Below are 24,551 nucleotides of genomic sequence, written 5' to 3'. Positions count from 1 at the left end.
GGCATCCTGCCATACATGAAGGGGGCCAATTAGGCAGCAATTCTCCGTCCCTAAAAAATCTCTGTGCCTGTTTCCCAAACCCCTGCCAGCACTAGGTGTGGATCAATTTCTTTTCTTTTTAAATGAGCCAATTTAAAATAGCCAGTTGTATAGTTCAGCAAAGGAAAAATAGTAGATGAAGGAACTATCAATCTTGATGATCTTGGGCTCTAACTTGTTACTATGCTTGCTTTTCTGTATGTTCGAGCATTTTACATTAAGTCTGAAAGCTGGAGGTCTGTCTGAGCAGTATTCCTAGCTTCCCACAAGATACCAGTGTCTTGCCCCTTCTGGGTACTTGGGTCATCCTGGAAGGCCCAGATGAAGCCATGGCCAGGTGAGTAAAAACACGCCCAGATGTGGGATACAAGTGTGTAGCCAAACCTTAGAATCATATTAAAACTAGTGAACTCCAGAGCGTTATTGGAGTGGGTATGAAGGACTTCTCCACATTCTTTGTCTTACACCATGGACCTCCACTCAGACCTTTTCCCTGACATCTGTACCTGAACTACGTGGACCGAGGGTACCAGCGCCCAGCGCGCGCAGGCGTAGGAAGAGGTCAACGACCCGTCCCCGTCAGCTTGAAGACCCGTCTGGTCCCGCCCCATGCCCCGAGAGCACTCCGAGCCTGCCCAATCCCAACGCCCAGCGGCAACCAGCCCGAACTGCGCTCCCCGGTCCTCACGCGAGGACCCTGCCAGGTTGTCCGCAGCCGCGCCGGTCTTTTTCCACCCTGGTGCAGGTCCACAGGGTCTCCCACTCGGGGCTGCGTAGCGGCACGGCCGTCTGGCCTCGGGAATTCAGTCGCGAGGAGCAGAGGTCCGCCGTGCTACGAGCCGCAGTTCCCGCAGGCGGTGGGGAGGGCTGCCTGGACGGGGCGCTGTTGGGGCTCCAACATGGCGGCGGCGGTTCGCGCTGCAGGCTTCCTCCCTGCGTGGTGCGGCACGCCAGTGGGTGAGAGTCGGCACGTGGGGCAGGGACTGTGAGTGGGGTGGGGGGCTCTCCCAGGCGGAGAAAAGCGGGAAGCCACGCTCGGACGCTCGGGCCCTCACGCCGAGCTCCGTCCTGTGCTGATCTGCTGGGTGACCTTGCGCGCTCCCAAGCCTTCTGTGAGTGCAAAGCGAGGGACGAGGTCAGTTCACCAGACCGCTCGCGCGTGCTCAGCAGAGAGGGTCCGGGAACCGCGTGCGAGCGTCGCCCTCCTGACGGGCGCGACCCACAGGTTCATTCGGTGCTGTCGACGTGGGGATTGAGGTGGGTGGCAGCCAGCAAAGCTTAAGAGAGCGGGGCCGTAATGCAGCTGGAGTCGGATAGGATTAGTGTCGGTCGTGTTAGATCCCGGGCTGGTCAGGGCCATTATTAAAAAGAGGGATGTTTTGAATGTTAGTAGTTTTGCTGTCGACCTCCTACCCCCATCCCTGTTGGCTGTTTGCAGGGTTCTTAATTTCTCCATATCCTCGCCGACATTTGTTGTCAGTGCTCTTGATTATAGCCATCTTAGTGAGTGTGAAGTGGTATCACTCTGATTTTGATCTGTATTTCTTTGATGGCTAACGAACACCGTTCCTTATTGCTTATTGGCCATTTGTTTATGGTCTTTAGAGAAATGTCTGCTTACGTAACTCTTTGCCCGTTTTAAAAGTGGGCTGTCTTTTTATTAGTGAAGTGTAAGAGTTCTTTATATTTTCCAGATGCAAGTTCCTTATCAGATACGTGATTTGCAAAAAATATATCCCATTTTGTATGTTTTTATATTCTCTTGGTATTGTCCTTTGATGAATAAAAGTTTTAAATTCATCAGAATCTGATTTTTTGTTTTTGTTGTTCATGCTATTTGTGCCATATCTAAGAAACCATTGCCAAATGCAAGGTCATGATGAGTTACCCTTACGTTTTTTTCTGAGTATTATAGTTTTTTCCCCTACCTTTAGGTCTTTGGTTTATTTTGAATTAATTTTTATGTATGATGTGAAGTAGGACTCTGACTTCATTCTTTTCCATGTGGATATTCACTTGTCTCAGCATCACATGTTGGAAAGGTTATTCTCTCCCCACAGATTTGCCTTAACACCCTTTTCAAAAGTCAGTTGCTGGCTAATGCTGTTAGAGCCTGTTGTGAAGCACTGAACTGGATGAAATGGTACTCAGGAGAGTTACAGCCTAGCACTCTGGAGGAGAGAAGGTAGCAGAGTGTTGGGGGAGCCCTGCTGCTTCACCAAGAGGTGCCTTTTCAGACCACAGAATATGTCAGGGACACAAAAGGATGCAAGAGCAGAGTATGTTTAAGACTGACTATGAGTCTGGTGTGGTCAAAGGGAGGGTGGAAGGAGTGTGGCTGATGTGGAAGGTGGGGACCAAGTTGCAGCCCCGTAGGCTATGCTGAGGAGTTTTGGCTTTGTTATGCAGACAGTAGGTGATATATTGTGGCTGAAGTGACCGGTGACTGCACTTGTTTTAGAAAGGCCTGCCTGGCAGCAGATGGTGAATTACAGGGGGACAGACCAGAAGCAGTAAGACCTAGTAGGGGATTGTTAATTACCATGTGGCTGAGGGGTGATGATGCCTGAACTAGGAAGGGGAAGTGAGATCATGGGAGGGTTCAGCTGACAGGTGGATTGATTTTTGAGGAGAATTTATAGGGCTTGGTAACTGGTTGGATGTGAGAATGAAGGAGATGTGATGTCACTTGGGCGAGTGGTCAAGGAGCCCAGAAATTACTCGTTTACTTGTCTTGGTTCTTTTATTCTATAGATATTAATATTAATGTTAACAGGGGTTTTACTGTTTTTGACATTCTTTTTCATGTCATAATGTATCTTAATTTTTTTTTTAATTTTACAGGTCATTTATGGTGCAGGCAGCTTTACATCAACACCTTTCCAATAGCTTCTACTTTGGTGTTGAAGACTGTTCTCAGTAATGGTGAGATTCATTTATCCAACTATCTTCTCTTATAAGCTCTAATGTAAGAGTACTTTATGTAATTTTTAGAAATGTAAATAAACAAAGCACATTCTTTATCATTGGAACGTGTAGGGTCTAAAGAATATTATTTATGATTACAGTTGTTATAGTGCAAGGCTTTAAAAATAGCTACAGTTGCTTCCTTTGTCTCTAACTTGTTTCCAAAGCCCCTACCTCTGACTTTCTAGATAAATTCTCTCTTACAGTTTGAAAACAAAAGTAGCTACAATATATTATCGAGTGCTTACTTTTAGGCTTAGGACATGTAATCTTGGGCAATTCTCACACAGGTGTTTATAAGGAAATTGTTACTGCCATTTTACAGATGACAAAGGAACAACACTGTGAGAGGCTAAGTGACTTGGACAAGGTCATACAGACGGTAAATGGCAGGGCTAGGCTCTGAGTTGTCTGGATGCTGTGATGTCTCTTCTCTGTCAGAGTTTTTGTAGAGGCCTCTGCTCTGGCACCGATGTAGTGCAGGGCTCTGTCTTCAGTCACTCTCCAGAAAGGGTAGAAGCTGAGTCTTGTTGAGCCCATGTTGTGCCTGTGGTCAGTTTAATCCTGCCTTTTCACGTGGGCTGTGAATTGAAATCTCATTGCATCCTTGAGTTTCTGGAACTCTGTGTGCTGGGCTTTTCTTTTAGCGTTATTCCCTTTCATTGTTAACTCCATCTGTCAAGATGCCTGTATACCTTGCTTGAGATGTCCAGCAGAGGAATCTGGTGGACCTGGGCTCTTCCCTTTATTTATTAATTTGTTGGTAATGTGATCCATTCATTCATAAACTACTTACTCTGCCCTTTACTGTGAGCCAGGCAGTGTCCCCAATCTGAACTGATGTGAGGAAGTCAGAAAGCAGCACCTTTGGCTGAGGGGTTAACCCTACAGAGGCCCTGAGTGCAGAAGAATGCTGACTGGCAGAATGATGGCACCGTTCTCTGATCCAGCACTTTCTACCTTTTCAAACAGGGGCAAATGTAATCCCTCAGACCCTCAGTTTCCATATCTATAAAATAGGGACAGTAGTCCCTGCTGTGAAGATTGTTGTATCATTTCTTAAAATACTGTATTTCTACAGAATACTAACAGGTTTATGTCCGGAAGCCAGGTTTCTCTTTCCTACTCCTTCCCCATCTTCCATCTTGTCAGATTCTTTCAGCTTTCTTCTGGTTATATTTCTAAATAAATTGTGCATATTGTTTTTGTCTCTATTAACATTTTTATGCTAATTTTTAGTCTTTATTTAACTTTATTGGGGTGGCATTGACTAATAAGATCACATAGGTTTCAAGTGTACATTTCTATGATACGTGATTTGTGTATTGCACTGGGTGCCCACCATCCAATGTTATGCTAATTGAAGAGGTCTTACACCTCCACCCCTGCTTTTTCCTAACATAGTTTTATGCACAATTTTGATGGACTCTGTGGATGTTTTCATTAAGATTATGTGTATATTATCATCACAGCTGAGCTCTAGTTAGTGTTCTGTCATTACATTAGAAATGTAAATAAAGCACATTATCATTGGAATGTGTAGGGTCTAAAGAATATTATTTATGATTACAGTTGTTACAGTTCAAGGCTTTTCTTCAACATTTTCTCCTGTAGTTAATAATTGCCTTGATTTTAAAAAGTTGCTCAGTTTTCTTTGTAGCTGTTGTGATGTTTGTGACAAATTGGTTAGAAACATAACCATAATTTTTCTAAAATCTCTTAAATGTTACTAGTTAACCAGTTTGATTTAATAGAAGAAGCCTAGTTAAAAGGAAGAAATTCTTCATGGTGAAAACTGTTGGGCAATAAAATGAGACCCTCAGGGATGCACTCTGTGCCTTTGAAGAGGTCCACCCATGGGGGCTTCTTGGGCTCGGCCCTCTGTGGACTCCGTGGTGCTTGTTTCCTGAGACGGGACGTCATAGTTTGAAATTAAAAAGAAGTCAAAGGATCAGAACAAAAGTGATCAATGACTGTCAGTGGATAATTATCTATAACTGAGCTTCAGAATGTGACTTAGGAGCTGCTGCTGTCTTCTGTTTTAAAAATCACAACACAATTTAAGTGAACTTAGTCGTAGTGATTATATGTGGAGAGGTTATTCCTAAACTCTTAAAATTAAATTTTTTCTAGTTTTGACAGTTGGACCTTTTTAAGGTAAATACATTATAAGCTGTGAATAGTATTTGTCTTTTGAAAAAAGATTAAGGAACTCTAAATTGGATGATAGTGATTTTTATTACACTTAAAGAATATCAAGTATATCAGATTTCAGTTCTAAATGGTGTAAGATGAAAATTCATGTCCAGTTGATATTTTGTTGTAGATTGAGGAGATTACAAGAAAAGCTAAAAATATGTCCAATAGAATGGGGTTTAGAATGATTATTTAAACCTAAATTTATTTAAAGTGAAAAGCCATTATTTTTCATTTACTTTTTATTGAGTAATTCATTAAGCCAACTACCTCACAGTATCACCTGAGCCAGCTTCCACCTTCATGCCATTGAGGAATTCATTTGGGAGTGAAACTGGTGTTTAAATCTCATCTACTAACTCACCTCATGACTTCTGGCAAATCCCTGACTGTGTAGGCCTAAGTTTCTTGTGAAACGAAGGGGTGGATGAAATGATTTTTAGTTATTGAAGGAGATTATTCCTTTATTTTTTCAATGTCTGTTCACAGGGGAGATATTTTGATAGTTTATTGCAGTTATAGTTTAAATTTTCCTCATATACTGAACCACATTCTTTTTTGCTGCCACGAAGATATTTCCGGTGTTTGGCCCTGTGTGGGATGAAGCAGTTGTTACCATATCCTTCTCTATAACTTTTCGGACTTGAGGATAGCTACTGTCATTCTCTGGCTGCCTGTTTGTCAAGCCCAGTACCCTTAAATAACCTTTTTTTCTCTACTTCCCTCGTAATCACTAGGTTCTCCACCAAAATGCAAAAGCTCAAGCATGTTTACTTTATCCAGTGAGTATTTCCATTTCCTGGCGTCCACTGATTCCTCTCACCCCTGTCATCTTCCTCACAGGACACCACTATCCATGGCATTGATGAAATACCTGCCTCTAAGACTTGGCTGTTTAAAAACACTTTTTAAAGTGATACATATATATTTAAAAAAATTCCCCCCAGACCCCCCCAGAACAGTCTCTCATCTCCAACCTTAAATGTATCTGTTTTCTTCCCCAGAGGCAACCACTGTTACCTTCTTGTATATGCTTCTAGAGTCAGCCTGTAAAATATATTCACACCCCACTCCTTATTTGTTAAACGAGAGTCTGGATGCTCTAAGCACTGTTCTGCACCTTGCTGGTCTAACCAGGTTTTTGCTTTCCACATGGGTCTTTCCCTCTGCAGGCAGCACACAGCAGGGGGCTCCATTCGCTGGGAGGAAATAGTGTCGTGCCTGGGGTCTTATCCTGCAGCATAGCAACCAGCTGTGTGGGCAGGTCTGCTTCTTTAGACAGCTCCAGCCATTGTGTGGATGAACTGTAACTTCTCTAACTAGAATGGCCCAAATTTTGGTTACCAGTCCAAAGTTTAGTTTTAGTTTTAAAGGAAACATTGTCTTCAAAATAGATTCTTAAAAGTTCAGGATTTTAGTGACTTATTTTTATTAAGAGTGATTAATTACTTGGTGCTGGCAATGCTTCTTCACACACATGGAGCATCTGACTCAAAGCTTTATTCCATCTACCTACAGGTCCTTTGTCGTCTCCAGGAACCAGAGACAGTTGTCCTTTCAGCCACTTGACCCGTGCGCTACAGACACAATGCTGGACTTCTTCTCCCAGCAATCCGATGTACCAGCAGTATAGATCCTATAGTTTCTTCACCAAATGTACGTAGACTGGCCACAAGCTTCCCATTTCATGAAACAGGAAAATAAAAGGTCCTTTTATATCTTAATATTTCTGATTTTTATTCTTCCTTAAATGAATGAACACTTTAGTCATTAGGATATGATGTACTATTACAATAATGTTTCTTCATGTACCCTGTGGAATGACCTCACATGCTACCAGTGGTAGTGTTTGTATTTTATTTTGGGGACCAGTGGTTGACTTTAATGGCCTTGTTTGGGGTATCCGAGGCTGATTTAGAGTCACACCAAGAATATATTCAGTCTGTTTTCAGTTGTGCTTTAGTTGAGGTAGGACATCATCTGTCTAATCAGGAACAGTTCATTTTAAGTAGACATTTTGTTAACACTACTCTGCCAACTTGTGGTAGAATTTGAAAGAGTCCAGTCTGAACTGAAGTAAACGGGGATTGAAGTTACAACTCAGCATCAGGCAAACTTTTAAAAACTAGAATTATAAAGCCAATTTATTTAAAACTATTTGATAAATACAGAAAATCAAAAAAAAAGCACATATAACCCTACTGCCCTGAAATCCTGGGTTTGCCATCTTTTCATGCAGCAGTGTATTAAATTTTTTTCCACGTTAGTTTATGGACTCCTACAGTGCAATGTTACAGTGGTTGAGTATTTCTCTGTGTGGGTCTAGTTCACTGTAATGTGGAGGTCTCTCATAACTAGGTCATTTGTGTAGCAGTTCAGGAAAGAGGACCAGGTGGTAGGGATATGACAAGTAGCATAGGCATCAGGGTGTCTGTGGACTTTAGTGCAAAGAGAACAGAGAGGTGGATGGGGTTGGAGTCTCCTGGTGCCCCAGCCCCAAGTGTTTCTAAGAGCTGACTTTGTTCTTTAGGGGCTACATCAGGCTCAGAGGCCTTGGTGATTTTTTAAAATACTCTTTGCCCTGCTCTAAAAGGCCTTTTCTCTAACTCCTCTTGTTTTAGGGGTACCTTTTGCCCCCTTAGACCCCATCCCTGCACTGTCCTCCCACCAGCTATGACTCTGCGTTGACCTATGTTCTTTCTTGGTTATGGTACCTTACGATTTTAGTGTTCCCAAGTTGTATTACCTTCAAGGGGATGGATTCAGTTGAAACTAGCAGGGGGCTAGTTTTTGCTGTTTCAGTAGGATATAATCTTTGATTTTCCAAATCTCCTCCAAGAAATAAAAAAAAACACACAAAACATTTTTCAAAATTCATTGATTTCCTAAGAATATTTAACGTTTTAGTTTACATAACTATGGTAGTTAATAGGAGTATATATATTACCCTACTTTTATACCCTTCCCAAAAAATGCCAGAAAGAGTTGAAATAATAAAAAAACTAGTCTAAATGGAATTTTAGGTTAATTAGAATCTTAAACCAGTATGTCCTAATATTAAAATAATAAAATCTTTGTCAAAACAATCTAATTCAACTTACAGCCATTTAAAAATTATGTTCATGCCCTCACTGTGTGGCTCAGTTTGTTGGAGAATTGTCTCATACACAGAAGGTTGCAGGTTTGATTCCTGGTCAGACCACGTACCTAGGTACCTAGATTGAGCATTTGATCCTCAGTTGGATTGCATACAGGAGGCAACCAATTGATGTTTCTCTCTCCCCCCACAACTCTTTCTCTCTCAAAAAAAATATCCTCAGGTGAGGATTTAAAAGTCTTTTTAAATTGTGTTCATGAATAATATTGAGAATATAAGATAAGATAAGTAAAAATACAGGATACAAAATTGTATATATGTTATAATTTCAATTTTCTCTAAAACAAAAATGTATACATTTATGTATGCATACATGAATAAAGAAAAAGGTAGAATTTGTATTCTAATCTAACAGTGATAGGACTATGAATTGTTTTTTATATTTTTCATACTGCCTATATTTTCAAGATTTAAAAAATGACTGTTATAATCTTAAACACGATTAAAACCATTTTAAATAGATTGATGCTATTTAAAAGTTGACATATGACTTGTCTTTTTCCAGTGTACTTAGAAATTTTATTTTCCCCTAATGTAAAAACAAAATGAACTAAACTCTTTAGTTTTCTACATTTTTGTCTAAATACCAACTTCTTATTAACATAGAGTGACTTATTCTGATTCCAAGCAATGAAAAGCTCTGTAATCAGTTGGCCTCTTAATATGACCCCATTAGAAATGTTCTCATTGTGAACTTCTAGGTTTGGATGGCATTTGTAGGTACTATAATTTTTAAGCAGTCAGGAAAGAAAATCAGATCTTTAGAGTTTAGTCTGAGGTTGGTAACTTTTTTTAAAGATTTTTAAGAACTAGAAGGTTTATCTTTAGAGAGATGGGAAAGGAGGGAGAAAGAGAGGGAAACATCCATGTGTGAGAGAATCAGCAATAGGTTGCCTCTGGCACGCCCCCAGCCAGGACCTGCCCCGCAGCCCAGGCATGTGCCCTAGCCTATAATCAAACCTGTGACCTTTCTGTTTGTAGGATGATGCCCAGCCCACTGAGCCATTCCAGACAGAGCTGCAGTTGGTCATTTTATTTTGAACCTGTGGTTCTTATAAGTGAATTACCATTACCCTAAAGTTTGAGCTCAACCTAAACTCTGTGCTCTTATCACGGATATACAAAGCAGCATGTGACGTGAAGTTACGACCTTCAGTTATGAAGATCAGCTGTAATATTATGTGTGCGTTTTGAAAAATGGTATACTGTGCAGGTGAAAGCATTTAACAGTATTATAAATCCAAAACACTTTTCCCTTTACATGTTGTCTACCTTGAGGGTCAAGGTAAGGCCTTTCACAAAGCAAGCAGGTAGAACTTTTAAACGGTTAGGGCCCTTAAGAGAAAAGGAATGAAGATGCTCACTTGTCTTCTAGAATATGTTTAGTACTTCAAGCATGCAGCTATCTGTAGCTTAGATTTTTTACTAGTACTACATTCGTGTGGCTCTTGATTCTTTATTAAATAAATTGATAATGTAACAATCTATGGCTGTACAGTCATTTGGTGATACCATGAAATGCTGGAAATCCTTAGGAAGAGAGAATTTAAATGTAATAAATGGTGTAGCTACACCAGTAAAATTCAGAAGTAAAGAACATTCCTATGGCCTGGCCTGGAATATTCCATAAGCACAAAGAGGAAAATACTGATTGCAATGGATGGTAGGATAAGATGTTGGGATCCTAGAGATTCACAAGTGAAAATAAATCAGCAGCGTCAGGGTCTATGCATAAGTAAAAGACAAGTGTGATTTTTTTTTATCCTTGCTAAGAATATGTTTATTGATTTTTGGGGAGAGAGGAAGATGAGGGGGAGAGAGAGAAACATTGATGTGAGAGAGAAACCGGTCATTTGCCTCCTGTGTGTGCCCTAATTGGAGATCAAACCCACAACTTTGTTAGGTATACCCTGGCCAGAAATCGAACTGGCAACCTTTCAGTGTGTGAGACAACTCTCCAACCAACTGAGCCATCTGGCCAGGGCAAGGCATGCATGATTTAAGAAAGATGCAGAAAGATGCACACTCACATGCAAGTATTAACTACCAGACTAATATTCACTCATCCTTTCCTGTGGATTGATTAGACTTTAATCAGAGTTGAAGGTGAATTTGGGCATTTGATTTTGAAGGATACACAGAGACGTTTAAGGCATTCACAGAAGAGTAGAGCAAAAAAAACCAAATTATTAACATTTTTTTGTTTAGATTGACATTAATTCTTATTTGGGCTAAAAAACCTTATGTAAAAAGGATAGTTATTGATTATCTCAATGGTTATAATGGAGGCAAGAGGGCAGGGAAGAGACCTGTAACATGGTTGATTAAATGTCTGGGAAACAAATCTGGTGAGTGGGGGGTGTGTGTGTGTGTGTGTGTGTGTGTGTGTGTGTGTGTTTGTTTTATGAGTGAAATTTAAATGTCTGTCTTTTGTGGAGGAGGGCCCTATTTGAAAGTGGCAGGATTACTTCCTCTTGGGCTTTCCAAATGTAACCATGTGATAATATGCAAAGAATGATATAATGTTGCTTTCATTGCTGCAATGTTGCAAGGGAAGCTGGGTTCTGGCTTTTTTAAATTCAATGGGAGACCATGGATCATTGCCAAAAAGTTTTGAGACATAAATAAAAACCTGTTTTATTACAGTGACAGCCGATGAGTTGTGGAAAGGTGCTTTAGCAGAGACTGGTGCTGGAGCAAGAAAAGGAAGAGGCAAGAGAACTAAGAAAAAGAGAAGAAAGGATTTGAACAGGGGTCAGATCATCGGTGAAGGTAAACTCACTTATTTAGAAAACAGTTGATGTACTCCATGCTCCCCCGCCCAATTTTATAGATCATTTTACAGTCTAGAAGCATTAAAACACTTCTCTTGAAGGGCATTAGAATCTGCTACTTACTTATTGCTCCAGGGTTCTGGGGGAGAAAAATTTCATAGAAAGGGATTCATTCATTCATTCATTCATTCAGTAAGCCTTCAGTGCCAGTGTGCCATCTGCTTTCACAGTTCCCTTCTTCAGGTAATGATTCAGGGTAAAAAGTGGAATAAATGGAGAGTTGGCAAGCTGTCTCTGCAAAGGACTAATAAATAGTTTCAGCTTTGTGAACCACATGGTCTCTGTTACAACCATTGAACTCTGCTGTGGGGCACAGAAACAGTCATTGACAATACATAGCTTGTTCGTTCCAATAAAACTTTTAAGTGGTAGACTGGATTTGGCCCATGGCCCATAGTTTGCCAACCCCAGGATCACATGATTGTTTATTTTTGTGTTTTATGAAGAATAAAAATAATATGGTGTTCTTGAATTGCCATTTTGTACTGTGGTTGTCAACAAATTATGGTTGATAGTCATAGTCTTTTAGGCATGAAAAAAACACCTTCACTGTTCTAGTTACTCATGTCCACTTGGATGTTTTTTTCTGACTTGGCTTGTATTTTATTTTTTTATAACATTTAAAAAATTATAACTGTCATACATGTATACTTCTCAGTAAAAAATCAGACTCTAGAAGAAACCTAAGTCCTCCTGGTGCCCTTTCAATGCCTGGGTGCCCTTTTCCAGCTGCTACCCCCAAGGAAACCACTGATGGCATTTTGGTGTGTTTCCTTTTGACATTTTTTTAATGCTTTTATATACCTGAAAACTCTAAAGGAAAAAAAATATATATATATATTCTTTTAAAAATAGTTAAATTATATCATGTGCTACACACTGTTCTATAATTTACCTTTTTCACTCAGTAAGAGGTCTTGGAAATTGTTCCACATCAGAACCTACAGAACGAACTCATTATTTCAGTTTAGTGCAGAAGATTTCACAGGTTGGAAATGCCATGGTGCATTTCACCCACTCCATTAGTGCTAGACATACAGCACATTGTTTCCATGTTTTGCCTTTACAAATACCACTTCAGTGGACGTCCTTGTCCAGGCACACATAGGCCTCCTACCTCTGTGGGGTATTTCTTTACACAACACTATGAAGTGAGATTAATAGCTGTAAAGGTAGGTGAAAATTTTTATAGATGTGCCAGGTGTGGCCTGCCCAGTGATTATGGCAGTTTAAGCACCTGTAAGCAATGTCACCAGTACACCCATTGCCTGGCATTTTAACACTTAAGAAATGAATGCTTAAAAAATTTGTTTTATTCATGTATGTTTTTAAACCTTCAGGGCGTAGTGGCTTCCTATGGCCTGGTCTGAATGTCCCTCTTATGAGGGATGGAGCTGTGCAGACCATTGGCCAAAGAAGCAAAGAAGAGCAGGAGAAGGTAGAAGCTGACATGATCCAGCAGAGAGAAGAGTGGGACCGGAAGAGGAAGATGAAGGTTAAGCGGGAGCGAGGCTGGAGTGGAAACTCGTGGGGAGGTGTCAGTCTTGGCCCCCCCGACCCTGGTCCCAATGGAGGTAGCAGAGTCCTGGTTTTGCTTACCTTTGTGAGAGAGTACTTGCAGTTCTAGAATTCCTTAATATGGTTTTATTTACTTACCTGTTGAGATTTTTTTTCTAAAACGGGATTTGAACATCATTGAAATAATTGTATATTATTACCTGCTGTATTTTATGGAACATTAGAGGTCTGTAACCAAGAAGTATCCCACAAACAGGATGCAAAGCCCTGGGTTCCAACATTGTTATTGTGTGGTTCTCAGAGCCGTAAATATGGTGGTGTGCGATGGAGCAGCATGGCGAAGGAGCCGTTTCCATAACAGAGGGTGAACCAGATAGTTGTGGTTAAGCCTCATAAAAGCACACATGAAAGAAAAGTTGGTAACACTTATCAGGCCAAATTAGAAAACAAAGTCCTCCTCACTCCCCCACCCCCGTGTAAGCAGAGAAGTAAAAGTCATCTCACATTCATTCTTGAGGTGGAGATGAAGAAATAGATAGGAATGTGGCAGCTTTCTTAAGTTTAACTTAGAAGAGCAGAGGTTGAGATGCAGAGACTGGGGAACATGCTTAGAGCTGAATAAAATGCTTCAGAGGGGAGGAGAAAGATACGGGGGAGACAGGAGGAAACAATCACCTAAGTCCCTAATGGGGGCCCAGATTGAGAGCAGAGAGAAGTGGGTCAACGCGTGACAGATTCAGGTGAGCCAGTGGTGTTAGTAGTGGAAATGTGTGTGGGACAGGCTGTGTGAAAGATGTCTGTCTGGTGGCTTCGATTAGACTGTGAGGAGGAGGGGCCCTGCTGAAGGGAGGCTGGGGCACTGATGAGTGTAGTCATCGAGTATTTTGATGAAACATTGGGCATTTGGGACTGGCTTCCAGTGGGGTGGGAACTGAACAATTTAGAAGAAAGAAGACTGACCATGAGTTGGTGCTTCTTGAAGCTGACTAATGGGTACATAAGCTGTCATTCTGCTATTCTACTTCTGTAAATGATTGAAATTTTCTATAGTAGAAAGGTAAAAGAACAGTATTTGAGGCTGTGTGGTGAGTGGAGAGAGGCCTAAGGGGACACAAAAGGCTGACAGGTGGCAGAGAGCCCTTCAGTTAGAGACTAAATGTTTAGGGGCTCCTCTGTGTACTATGCTTTGACTTCTCTCCAGCAGCACTCAGCAGGCCAGGTGTGGCCAGACAGCTGCATTGATTCAGGCCTGGACAGTATGGTGGAGAGAAGAGGGTGAGGCAATTGAGGATGGTCACAAGATCTGGTGGAAACGATGGACTGTGGGGTGTTGGCTGCGTGGGAGAGGCTGTGAAGACTAGAGAGGGTGAGAGGGAAAGGAAAACAGTGGTTAAGAGTCTGAAGGTGCTGGGGAGCTCCAAGAGCCATCGTCTGGGGAGTCACAGAGTGAGAAAGCTGGAGGAGTAGGAGGATGCAGTCAGGGAGGTGGTGGCTCCGTTTATGAATTGAATGGTGGAGCGGTCTGGTGATGGAGGACCCGGGCGAGTCCTGGGAAGTAGAACCAAAAGAGCCGAGTTCTTTCTCACGTAACTTCAGAGATCATGTCTGTGTTAAAAATGTTTTTGTTACTGATTGTATAGACACATATCTGTATGCTTCTTTCTTTTCTTTCTACAGAAACATATGATGATTTTGATACCAGGATACTGGAGGTAGGCATGCTGAATTTAGTACCCAGTTAGGCCTTTGGAGAAGTTGGGCAAGTTGGGGCAGGTAGAGTGGAGATAGGGCAAGGCTACTGTGAGGAAAAGCCTTGATGTGTGATTTTTTTTCAGACACAGAGCTGATTTGGGTAAGAAAATAATGAAACGAGTTTTAGTCACTTGGTACTGATTCTCCTCTGACTGTTGCCCTTTTGTGAGGGCTACCAGTTGAGACCTTCTGAGAGGCAGCTTTGGTGATGCTGATAACATTTAGATTTCCCTCCTTCCTTAAGGTAAAGTAGCATTAGCATTCTTGTCCTTGAATTATGAACCAGCTGTATCTGGCATCAGTTCAGGGACCAGAGACTGTAGGAGCCATGGGACAGGGGTGGAAAGTGTGGAGCTGCTGTGAATATATTGCTCCTGATGGGAAATCACCCAGCAGCCCTTGGAGACTGAAGCCTGTATCAGGTAAATTTCAGCCACTTTCCAGGGCAGTCCCTGAAATAGGCATCTTCCCTTAGAGCTGGTGCTGCAGGCTTGGTCATTGTTGACTGCCGTATGGAGTAATCATTTACTGAGTTTGCGATTATATATATTGTTTCTTCAATACCAGTTGTGTTACAGAAGTTAAAATGTGTTTACAGCTATTTTGTATGTTTGGGCCCTAGTGTATATGTTTTGAAAATTAATTCCCTTGAAGAATTCTTGCATATATGGGTGATTTCCTGCAAGGTGATCCACAGGAGTGGACTCCAGCTCCCTTTTCCTTTAACGTCATTTTATGGGAAAGGGGCTGCTATGTAAGCAGTTTAGTTAACACTTTCATGGCTCCTGGCTTTTTATATATACACCCCCAAAAAGCAGGTTTTCCTGTAGTTCATAATAAGCAGGTATTTCCACATTTTTTCTGTTTTCAGGTGAGCCTAATCCTTAGTGTAGAGATCCAGATTTATGCTAATGTACTGTATTCTTTCTGAATACTCATTTTTTTCCATATTTCAACATCTCTGGTATTGGATGTATCTTATAGCCACCAGCTATAAATTATGTCAAAGTTTAATCAGTAACTTTTTCCTTTGTATATACATTGGTTAAAATGGGGTACACTGAGTTGTGTGGTTTCAAACACCTTTAAGTTACCTCAGTTGAATTGCTATAACCCTGAGAAACAGGAAGAGAGCGTCTTATTTCCATTTCACTCCTGAAGGAATAGTCTAGGGAGAGGGGTCCTGTGGAGGAAGTGTGTGCTTGTGCTTGTGGTCAGAGATGGCGTGTCTCTGTTCACCATGGGTGTGTGTGTGTGTGTGTGTGCGCGCACATGCACATGTAAGGAGGCCACTCCAGTTCCCCACTTCAGAATTTTCTTAAGGTGTAATATTTATGAAACATTTTATCTTTTAGGTACGAAATGTTTTCAATATGACAGCAAAAGAGGGAAGAAAGAAATCAGTCCGTGTCCTGGTGGTTGCGGGGAATGGCAGAGGAGCTGCAGGTGAATGGGCTCTGGGGACGCAGGCGGTGCTGGTGGCGGAGGCGCAGGGATAGGTGTGGCCTGTGCTTGGCTGAGTCCTTGGGCTCATGCTGCTGGTCACACTTTTTCTACTGATGAATGAAATATTTTAGGGTTCGAGCTCACAAACCTTGTGGTCAACCCATGAAATCCCTTGGGAAAGAAAACAGATCTTCCCACATCTATCTGCCTTTTTCTGTGAGGACCAGTGGATGTTTTAAAAGGCTTAAGAAAAGACTTGGGAGTAAGGATATACTTCAAAAAGGTTAATAAGATTTACTTTAATTCATAGGTTTGCCACTCATTTAAATTTTCTTTATACTTTTCTGTAGGTTTTCATAGTGAATATCTGTTTTTGAAGTGTACCTGATTGTGTAAGGGAAAGGAAACTGCCTATTAAACCACATTGACACTTTATAACAAGTCATACATATGGATAGTATGTTGCCAAAGGAGGTCAATCTTAACAGTTATTTTTGTATCTTTCCAGAAATTATTTATATATCTTTCTATAAAAATTTACACAAAGGGATCATAGTATATCCATAATTTTGTACCTTTTCTCACTTTGCATTACCCAAAGGTCTTGCTCTATGAGCATAAGTAGATGCCCCTCATTCTTTGTGCTGATTGCATAGTATCCCATTGTATGAGTAAATTTATTTTTTGTTACTTTTTCTCTGTTTATGAATATTTGTTGTTTCAAATTTTGTAGCATTTATTTAAAAGTACAGCTTATTGTATATGTAATTTGTTGTACTTTGGCAAGAATGTCAATAGAGGAAACTTCTTGCACTGAAATCACTGCCTTCAAGTCATGTGCACTTAGAACATCGACAAAATACTGCCAGAACCCTCCCAAAAGGTTGTACCAATTCATGTCCACCCGAACCCTCACACCCTTGCCCCCCTGGATGAAGTCAAACTACTGGTTGTCAGTGTCATAGTGAAACCTATCTCTTTATTTTGATTTGCACTTCCTTAACTGTGAGAGTTTGCACACCATTTTACATGTTTATTGCTGTTATTGAGATCTGTCAGTTCATTTGCTTTGCCCATTTTTCTGTTGGGTGAATGTTCTTATTGAGGACATGGCTCTTTGTAAGGTAAAGGCATTGGCCCTTTGCTATCATATATTTTGATTGAGTTTTTTTTTTTCCACACTTAAGTTTAAAATTCACAGAAGTTTTTTAAATCTTTACATAGCAAGTTTATCAATCTTTTTACTTTTAGTTTTGTGTTTGCTTTTCTGGTTTTATGCTTAGAAAAGCTTCATCTGAAGGTTGAAAACATTCACTCATGTTTTCCTCTTGGATTTTGAGGTTTAATTTGTGTTTTAACTAGAAATTAGACTCCTTTTATCCCAAGTACTCAGGGGTCTTTTATCTCTCATGGAGCAATATTGTCTTATGTTACTTCCCTGTGTATAACTTTCAGATACATTCTTCAGAATAAATAATGGTGACAGCAAACAGTGGAGGTGTCTCTGGTAGCTTGTGACAAATCTTACTTTAAGGGGCCAAGCACTCTCATAGGAGTCACTGATTGTATCTCCCGGTTCATTGAAATCTGTGTTGTATTGGGAAGTTCTAGTGAAATCATACTTTTACTCTGTATCAATGTATGTTTTCCCAACCTTTCTGGTTATTTTCAAAAATATTCAAAACCGCGTGCCTTATTAATTTAGGGCATGGTTAGGTTTTGTTGTTTTATGTTTTTGTGGTATATGTAGTTTTATGTAGAGATTTATAAAAGGGTAATGTTAAAGATTTCATAGATAATCAGATGTACTACTTCCAAAATGCCCCAAAACAGATAAGCAAATCTCTGTAGCTTCATGCTTTGCCATTTGTTTTGAATAGCAGGTGTTCTGTGGGCAGAAGAAAAATGAAGTGCCGTGAAATATTGTGGAAGCTGAAACTTGAAATGTGATGAGAGCCATGATGTACCAAATGTATGCCCCTTTTCATAGTTTGGCTTTTTCTTTTAAAGGTTTTGCTGTTGGGAAAGCCACTGAACGGTCAGACGCCTTCAGGAAAGTACGTGCATTTTTTGTTTGTTGACAGTGAGAGAACAGCAGGCTCGGTGTGGGACACCATGGGGACCACACACAAAGATAAAATAGGAACCCTCCCCTGAGGCTATCTGTCCGAGTTTCCTTCCCTCACAAATAGCAGTTTCTGAAATGCCTGTGTTCTTTGGCATCCCTTTCATCAGACTTGTGATCATTACCAAAATTGTGAGACGGCTTGGAGAGTGTCTCACAGTAACAGAATGTTTGAGGACACCAAGGAATTATTGTTAACTTTTTGAGATGTGATAATGATATTAAGATTTCTTTTATTAAACCGTTAGCTTTTAGAAGTGTATACTGAAATTTGTTGTGTATGTTTGAAATTTTTCATAATAAAATATTCAGTGAAAGGTCTTTTTTGAAATCTCTGAGAAAATGTAAATTTCAACAGTAGATTTAAGAAAAATATTTTTCTTCTTTCAGGCGAAGAACAGAGCCATTCACTATTTGCATTATATAGAACGATATGAAGACCATACAAGTGAGTGTTAATTGTTTCTTTTAAAATTTGCAGGGTTGTACTTGCTCATTATGTGTGGCAGCATCTTTGTGGTAGCTTCATTTTTCTCTGTTTGTTGTTAGGTTCTGACGATATACATATAGAATGTAGAAACATTTTCTTTCCTGAGAAGGTGGTGATGAGTGAAATCAAACTTTGTCATTTATCCTTGGTCACTGGGTGTTGGCTGCTTAGGTTCTTACTAGTTGCTCTGTGGTGTTTGCAGGGTCATTAAAGCTGTATACCTAATTCTGCTCCTCTCTGTGTTTTGACTCTCCAGTATTCCATGACATCTCTTTAACATTTAAAAGGACACATATCAAGATGAAGAAGCAACCCAGAGGTAACTAAAAAACGCGTAACTTTTTGAAGATAAAGCAGAGCAGTTATAGTGGTTCTGTTATGTCCTTTCATTTGCTCCCTTTTACTTGAACTCATTTTTGAAAATGCCGAATGGAAAGGCCTAAGTTAGATTTTAAGAAGGCTGAATGATTTTTATACCTAAGTGGTTTTTGAAAGACTGCCCCAATTTTAATTTAATTGTAGAAGTTACCATTTTTAGCCTTCCCTGTCTCCTAATTCATGCTGTATTTTTCAGGTTTCTATTGAATATATAGTTTAACCTACTACTTGTTCATTGGGGCTAAATATTCTGATTTTGAAGCTAAAATGGTATGATATTATAGACAGCTTTTCCTAAAGTGTGTTCCTGTGCATCACTATTTCCATGAGAAGATATTAATAGGTGTTACTTCAAAAAGAGCCCCAAGTAGGAAAACTGGATAAAGGAAAGTCAAAAAATGTTTGTGTATCTTTGTGAGTATCGCAGTCTTTAATGCACTGCTGTGCAATGTGCGTCTCCCAGAGGTGGGTCAAGAGTGCAGCATTTCCAAGCTTACTTAACCGTGGAACACTTCTGTCTGCAAGATAGGACTGAATTCCTCACCCAGCACTACAAAGCATTTCCCATACAACACACACACACACACACGAATTTAGCTTATATTAAATGTTTTTTACATAATCCCTACCTGGAAGCCTTCACAATCAAAGTCCATATAGTAAGCGCTCATATAACGTTGGTAATGTTCTGCAAAGCAATGGCTACTGTTGGTAGAGTGTCGTGTGTGGTCCAGGGGCTGGGCAGCGTACATGCCTTCCCTTGAGTGCTTCCCATTCTACCTGGGTCATCCCACAAGCAGTGGCAGGGCAGGGTCTGCTTCTGAGGCCCTCCGGACAGCTGCCTTGCACTCTTTTGCATGTGCACCTCTCCAGGGGCGTGTGCATCTACACACACCAGTATGTGTATGCACTGTTCACGCACAGACACATGTTGTGTGTGTATAACTCCACACAGGACAACAAACTACCCCCCATTGTTAACCTGTCTTTAGTCACCCTCTAAAGCCCTCTGTTCTCAAATGATCTGGTATAGCCGTGGAGTCCACAATTATTTTTCTCTTTGAAATAGGAAGGACAGTTCTAGGTAAGAATATGTTATGTACTTGTATCCAAATACAGTTTTTACATGCGTATATTGAATCACCAAGAAAAGTACTAAGCCTTAAAGTGAGTGGGGAAGTTGCTGAGTTTCATGTCTGTCTAATGCAAATGTTAGCATCTAAACTTGAGGCTCTTTTCTCTCACTGCCACCTGCATTTGCCAGGTACTGATCTCAGCTCCAGGGGCAGAGCAGTAAACGAACCATATCCGGCTCTCATGGAGCCCACGTTCTACTGAGAGGAACATCGGATAGACAGGTTCTGCTGAGGGCCTGAAACAGCAGTCAGGATGCTGGTGTGGGGGGATCCTGGCCTTGGGGAAGGAAGGGCGACACCTTCAATCTTGTGGTGAAAGGCCTCTCTGAGGAGGAGGTATTTGAGTGAGACTTGAAAGTGAGAAGCAGCCGGAAAGAGAGAACAGGCAGGGAAACACCGTGTGCAGAGTCCCCGAGGTGGAGGCAGAAGGGCAGAGTCTCTGTGTGGGGGCCGTGAGATGTCAGATCATAGAAGGCTTTGTGGGGTGGAGTTCTTTATTTTTATTTCATTTTATTTTACTTTGATTCAGAGAACCATGGGAAGTGAGTGCTTGAAAGGGGAAGTGATGTGTTTGGTTTGTGTTTTTAAAGCTCTTCCTGGAGAAGGTATTAGTGGACATGATAGGGCATGTGGCTGGAGGGAAGGCCAGCCAGCGGGTGAGAAGGGATGGGCCAGGTGAACACTGGGGGAGAGTGTTAGCAAAGCCGAAAGGGTCTCCAGGAGGGGAAAGTGGATGTCTCTGCTCAGTGCAACCAAGCAGTCACGGGCGACAGAGGATGTGTCCCTGGATCCTTAGTTCTTAGCAGGGTGCCAAAGACTTTTAGGCAGCTCAGTTAATCTTGATACCAACTTTGTTCTTTTTTTTTTTTTTTGGCCCATGTGCTCAAGAAATCTATATAATTTCTTAAATCTGAATAACATTTCATTTAAGTAAGATAGGGGTCTTCAGGGAAATCAAGTAAGTTGCCAAGGGTCACCCAGCTGGGAAGTGATGAAGCCAGACTGTGACCCAGAGTCTCCTAAACCCAGAGCCCTAGGAAAGCCAGCAGAGTGACCCTGACTTTTCCCTTTTCTAGGCTATGGACTCCGCTGTCACCGAGCCATCATCACCATCTGCCGTCTCATTGGCATCAAAGACATGTACGCCAAGGTCTCGGGGTCCCTCAACATGCTCAACCTCACCCGGGGCCTCTTCCATGGACTCTCTCGCCAGGTAACCCTGCCTGGGTCTGAAACAAGTTGTGGCTTGCATTTCATTGGTGCGCATGGAGACCACCATGTCCTGGGGCTGCCTAAGGACGCAGGAGTTCTTTGCTCTCTAATTAGGTGGTTAATGCAGGTGAAGAGTTAATTCATGAAGATTGACCTTTTAAAAAATACTTCATGGAATTTTTGAATTTTCAGAATTAAGTATTTTTTAGAGATAGTAATTACAGTCTGTATTTTACTATGAAAAGAATGCATGCTTGTTCTAAATCTCCAACAATTGAGAAATTAAAATAAAAAGCAAATTTATTTCCTAATTTAATCCTTTCTGTTTGGACTGGGGTGAAGCCCCTCAGACCCCTCTCTCCTCCTGAGAGCTGTCTTCAGTACAAGCAGTTCACAGTACCTGCATAGGGCGTTCAGACAGATACCTGAGTTAGGAACCGTGAGTGCTAATATGCCAGGTTATTTCTCCACACAGATGGGAGCCCTGGGCTACTGCCCATCTGCCCTGTTAGCCTGGGTGGGCTCACGGCTACTCTGTCCCAGTGGACAGGAAGGGCTGACTGTCCCTTGAAAGGAGGGGCAGGTCTTCACAGAGCTGGAGGAGCAGGAGAGATAACCGGGTTCAAGAGAATCCTTTTTCTGACCTCTGTTTATTGAGGATTTTGACAGGCTTCCTGACACTTAGAGAGTTTAATGGCTGTTTTTGAGTAGAGTGACCTATGGGATAATTGTAGCTCTGTTTAAAATAGGAAAATTAATTAAAAGAAAAAGCTCTGTGTAAAAAGATCCTTTTTTGGACAGTTGTGTGTGTGTGGTTGCTATCCCGAACATACTTTAAATGTACGTACTTCTAAATTTAACTTAATTGTTAGAGGCTTGTTTAATGTAGCTAAGATTGGTTTTAGATAGATTATATCTATAATCAAGTATCCTTGTTCAGTTATGTGATATTTTTGTTTTATGTTAGTACTTTGAATCTTCTAATATAATTACTATGTATCATGCAAACCACTTCAAATGCCATCAGCTATAAAAAAGTTGCATTATTTAATGTGCTACTCCAGAAAAAAATGCCACCAATTTAAGTAACATGCACTGGTTTTTATGGAACAACTCACTTCTTGTCTAAACCTGTATAGACTTGGAATATTGCAAGGTGGACAGAGTCTGGAAACATGACATTGAACATACCAGGTATTTTAATAAGCCATCTGCTAAATGTATTTGCCTGTTTCCAGACTTTGTGCCTACTTCCCTCCCATTATGAGCCCCCGGCACTCCTGTGCGCCGTCAGCAGGGGGCAGCAGCCTGTGGTCAGTATTGTTTCTCAGCACCACCCCCACCCAGGTATAGTTATTTTGAACCAGATCTCAGACATCTTTGTATTTCATCCATAAATACGTATCTCTGAGAGAGAAGGATTTGAAAACACCCCACAATACTATTTATTTTTTTACCTAAAGAATTAACAGGAATTTAGTATTATCACATATCGCATCAGTGTTTGTAGAAATGTCCATTTGTTAGATTAAAAAAATTATGCTATTTGAATCAGATTGCAGATAGGTCAGTACATTGTAAGTTTTTGCTATGTGTTAAGTCACTGATGCATAGGGTCCTCTCTTTTTTCTTGCATTTGTTTTGTTGAAGAAACCAGGTAGTTTGTCTTGGGGTTTCCCGGTCTGTTGCTGACAACATATCTGTGGATCCTTCACATCTTCTTTGTGTCCTGTGAAATGGGAGCTAGACTGGGCTTGATGAGGTTCCGGTTGATTTTGGGTACAACCTGGCACATAATTGGGAGGCTTGGAAGGCCAGAAACCAGAGGCCAAGGCCCTATTTCCATCCCAGTTGGGGGTGGAGAGGCAGGGCCGAGATGATTCCACCTATAGCAGGTCACCCCAGAATCAACCGAAAGGGTATTTAACTCCCTTAAGTGGTACAGTGCTGTTACTCCTGACTTTTTCCTGGCTGAAGGCAGATCCTGCTCTGTGAATACAGTTGTGCCTCAGAGACCTAACTGCTGTTCTCCATTCGGTCTTGCCCAGGAAACCCACCAGCAGCTGGCTGATAAGAAGAGTCTCCACGTTGTGGAGTTCCGGGAAGAATGTGGCCCTCTGCCCATCGTGGTCGCCTCGCCCCAGGGGGCCTTGAGAAAGGATCCAGAGCCAGAAGATGAGGTTTCAGACATCAAACTGGACTGGGAGGAGGTGAGGGCAGCGCAGGGGATGAAGCGCTCTGTGTGGTCGAACGTAAAGAGAGGTGCCACCTGAACTTCCCTCGGCCTCACCAACCACAGTGTCAGTCAGCTCAGCACCTGGAGGAGACTCACTCTCATACCTTGAAAGAAGAACGGGCTTTGTTGTTTTTAAGGAAGGACCAACTTGAACTTATTTACCAACAATAAATAATGACAACTTTATTTTTTTAAGGATTTTATTTATTTTTAGAGAGGGGAAGGGAGGGAGAAAGAGAGGGAGAGAAACATCAATATGTGGTTGCCTCTTGAGCACCCCCTACCATGGACCTGACCCACAACCCAGGCATGTGCCCTGACTGGGAATCAAACTGATGACCTTTTGGTTTGCAGTCCTGCACTCAATTCACTCAGCCACACAAGCCAGTGTGCTTTATTTCTTTATTTTTTTTAATTAAAGAAAAGTTTTTATTTTTCTAGCTCTCTTTTTTTTTTTTATTGTTCAACGACAGTTGTCCCCATTTTTCCCCCATTACTCTCCCCTGTCCTACCTACACCCTTCCTCTCACTTTCAATCTTCCCCTCACTTCCGCTGTTGTCTTTGTCTGTTGGTCCTTTATACATGTTTCTTGATGACCCTTCCCCTTCTTTCCCCTGTTATCCCCTTCCCTCCTCCCATCTGGTTACTGTCAGTTTGTTTTTAATTTCAGTGTCTCTGGCTATATTGTTTGCTTTTTCCTTTTGTTGATTATGTTCCAGTTAAAGGTGAGATCATATGGTATTTGTCCCTCACTGCCTGGCTTATTTCACTTAGCATAATGCTCTCTAGTTCCATCCATGCTGTTGCAAAGGGTAGGAGCTCCTCCTTTCTCTCTGTTGTGTAGTATTCCATTGTGTAAGTGTACCATAGTTTTTTGATCCATTCAATTTACTTAGGGGCACTGAGGTTGCTTCCAACACTTGGCTATTGTAAATTGTGCTGCTATGAACATTGGGGTGCATAGATTCTTTTGGATTGGTGTTTCACGGTTCTTAGGATATAATCCCAGTAGTGGAATTGCTGGGTCAAAAGGCAGATCCATTTTTAGTTTTCTGAGGAAATTC

General features: G+C 41.3%; 1 protein-coding gene across 6 annotated transcripts; it reads left to right on the top strand.

Annotated features, from left to right (window-relative positions):
• Positions 1-734: 734 nt before the first annotated feature.
• Positions 735-23,672, top strand: MRPS5 (mitochondrial ribosomal protein S5). 6 transcript variants are annotated; one of them, XM_045828626.1, is made up of 13 exons: positions 735-996; positions 2,884-2,964; positions 5,940-5,984; positions 6,721-6,858; positions 11,006-11,131; positions 12,534-12,767; positions 14,389-14,423; positions 15,819-15,909; positions 17,920-17,966; positions 18,425-18,482; positions 18,781-18,843; positions 21,115-21,251; positions 23,299-23,672. In XM_045828626.1, exons 1-13 carry the CDS (start codon positions 939-941, stop codon positions 23,521-23,523), a joined length of 1,338 nt encoding a protein of 445 aa, XP_045684582.1. In that variant the 5' UTR covers positions 735-938; the 3' UTR covers positions 23,524-23,672. The 6 variants fall into 6 exon arrangements, with proteins under 6 accessions (XP_045684582.1, XP_045684583.1, XP_045684584.1 ...); XM_045828628.1 differs by lacking the exon at positions 735-996 and adding an exon at positions 1,007-1,174; XM_045828629.1 differs by lacking the exon at positions 735-996 and adding an exon at positions 1,163-1,296.
• Positions 23,673-24,551: the final 879 nt, after the last annotated feature.

Source organism: Phyllostomus hastatus, unplaced genomic scaffold (assembly GCF_019186645.2).
Source record: "Phyllostomus hastatus isolate PE091 unplaced genomic scaffold, TTU_PhHast_1.1 phas_scaffold_78, whole genome shotgun sequence".
Lineage (NCBI taxonomy): Eukaryota > Metazoa > Chordata > Mammalia > Chiroptera > Phyllostomidae > Phyllostomus > Phyllostomus hastatus.
Note: the sequence above shows the minus strand (reverse complement) of the source record. Positions and strands in the feature narration are given on the sequence as shown.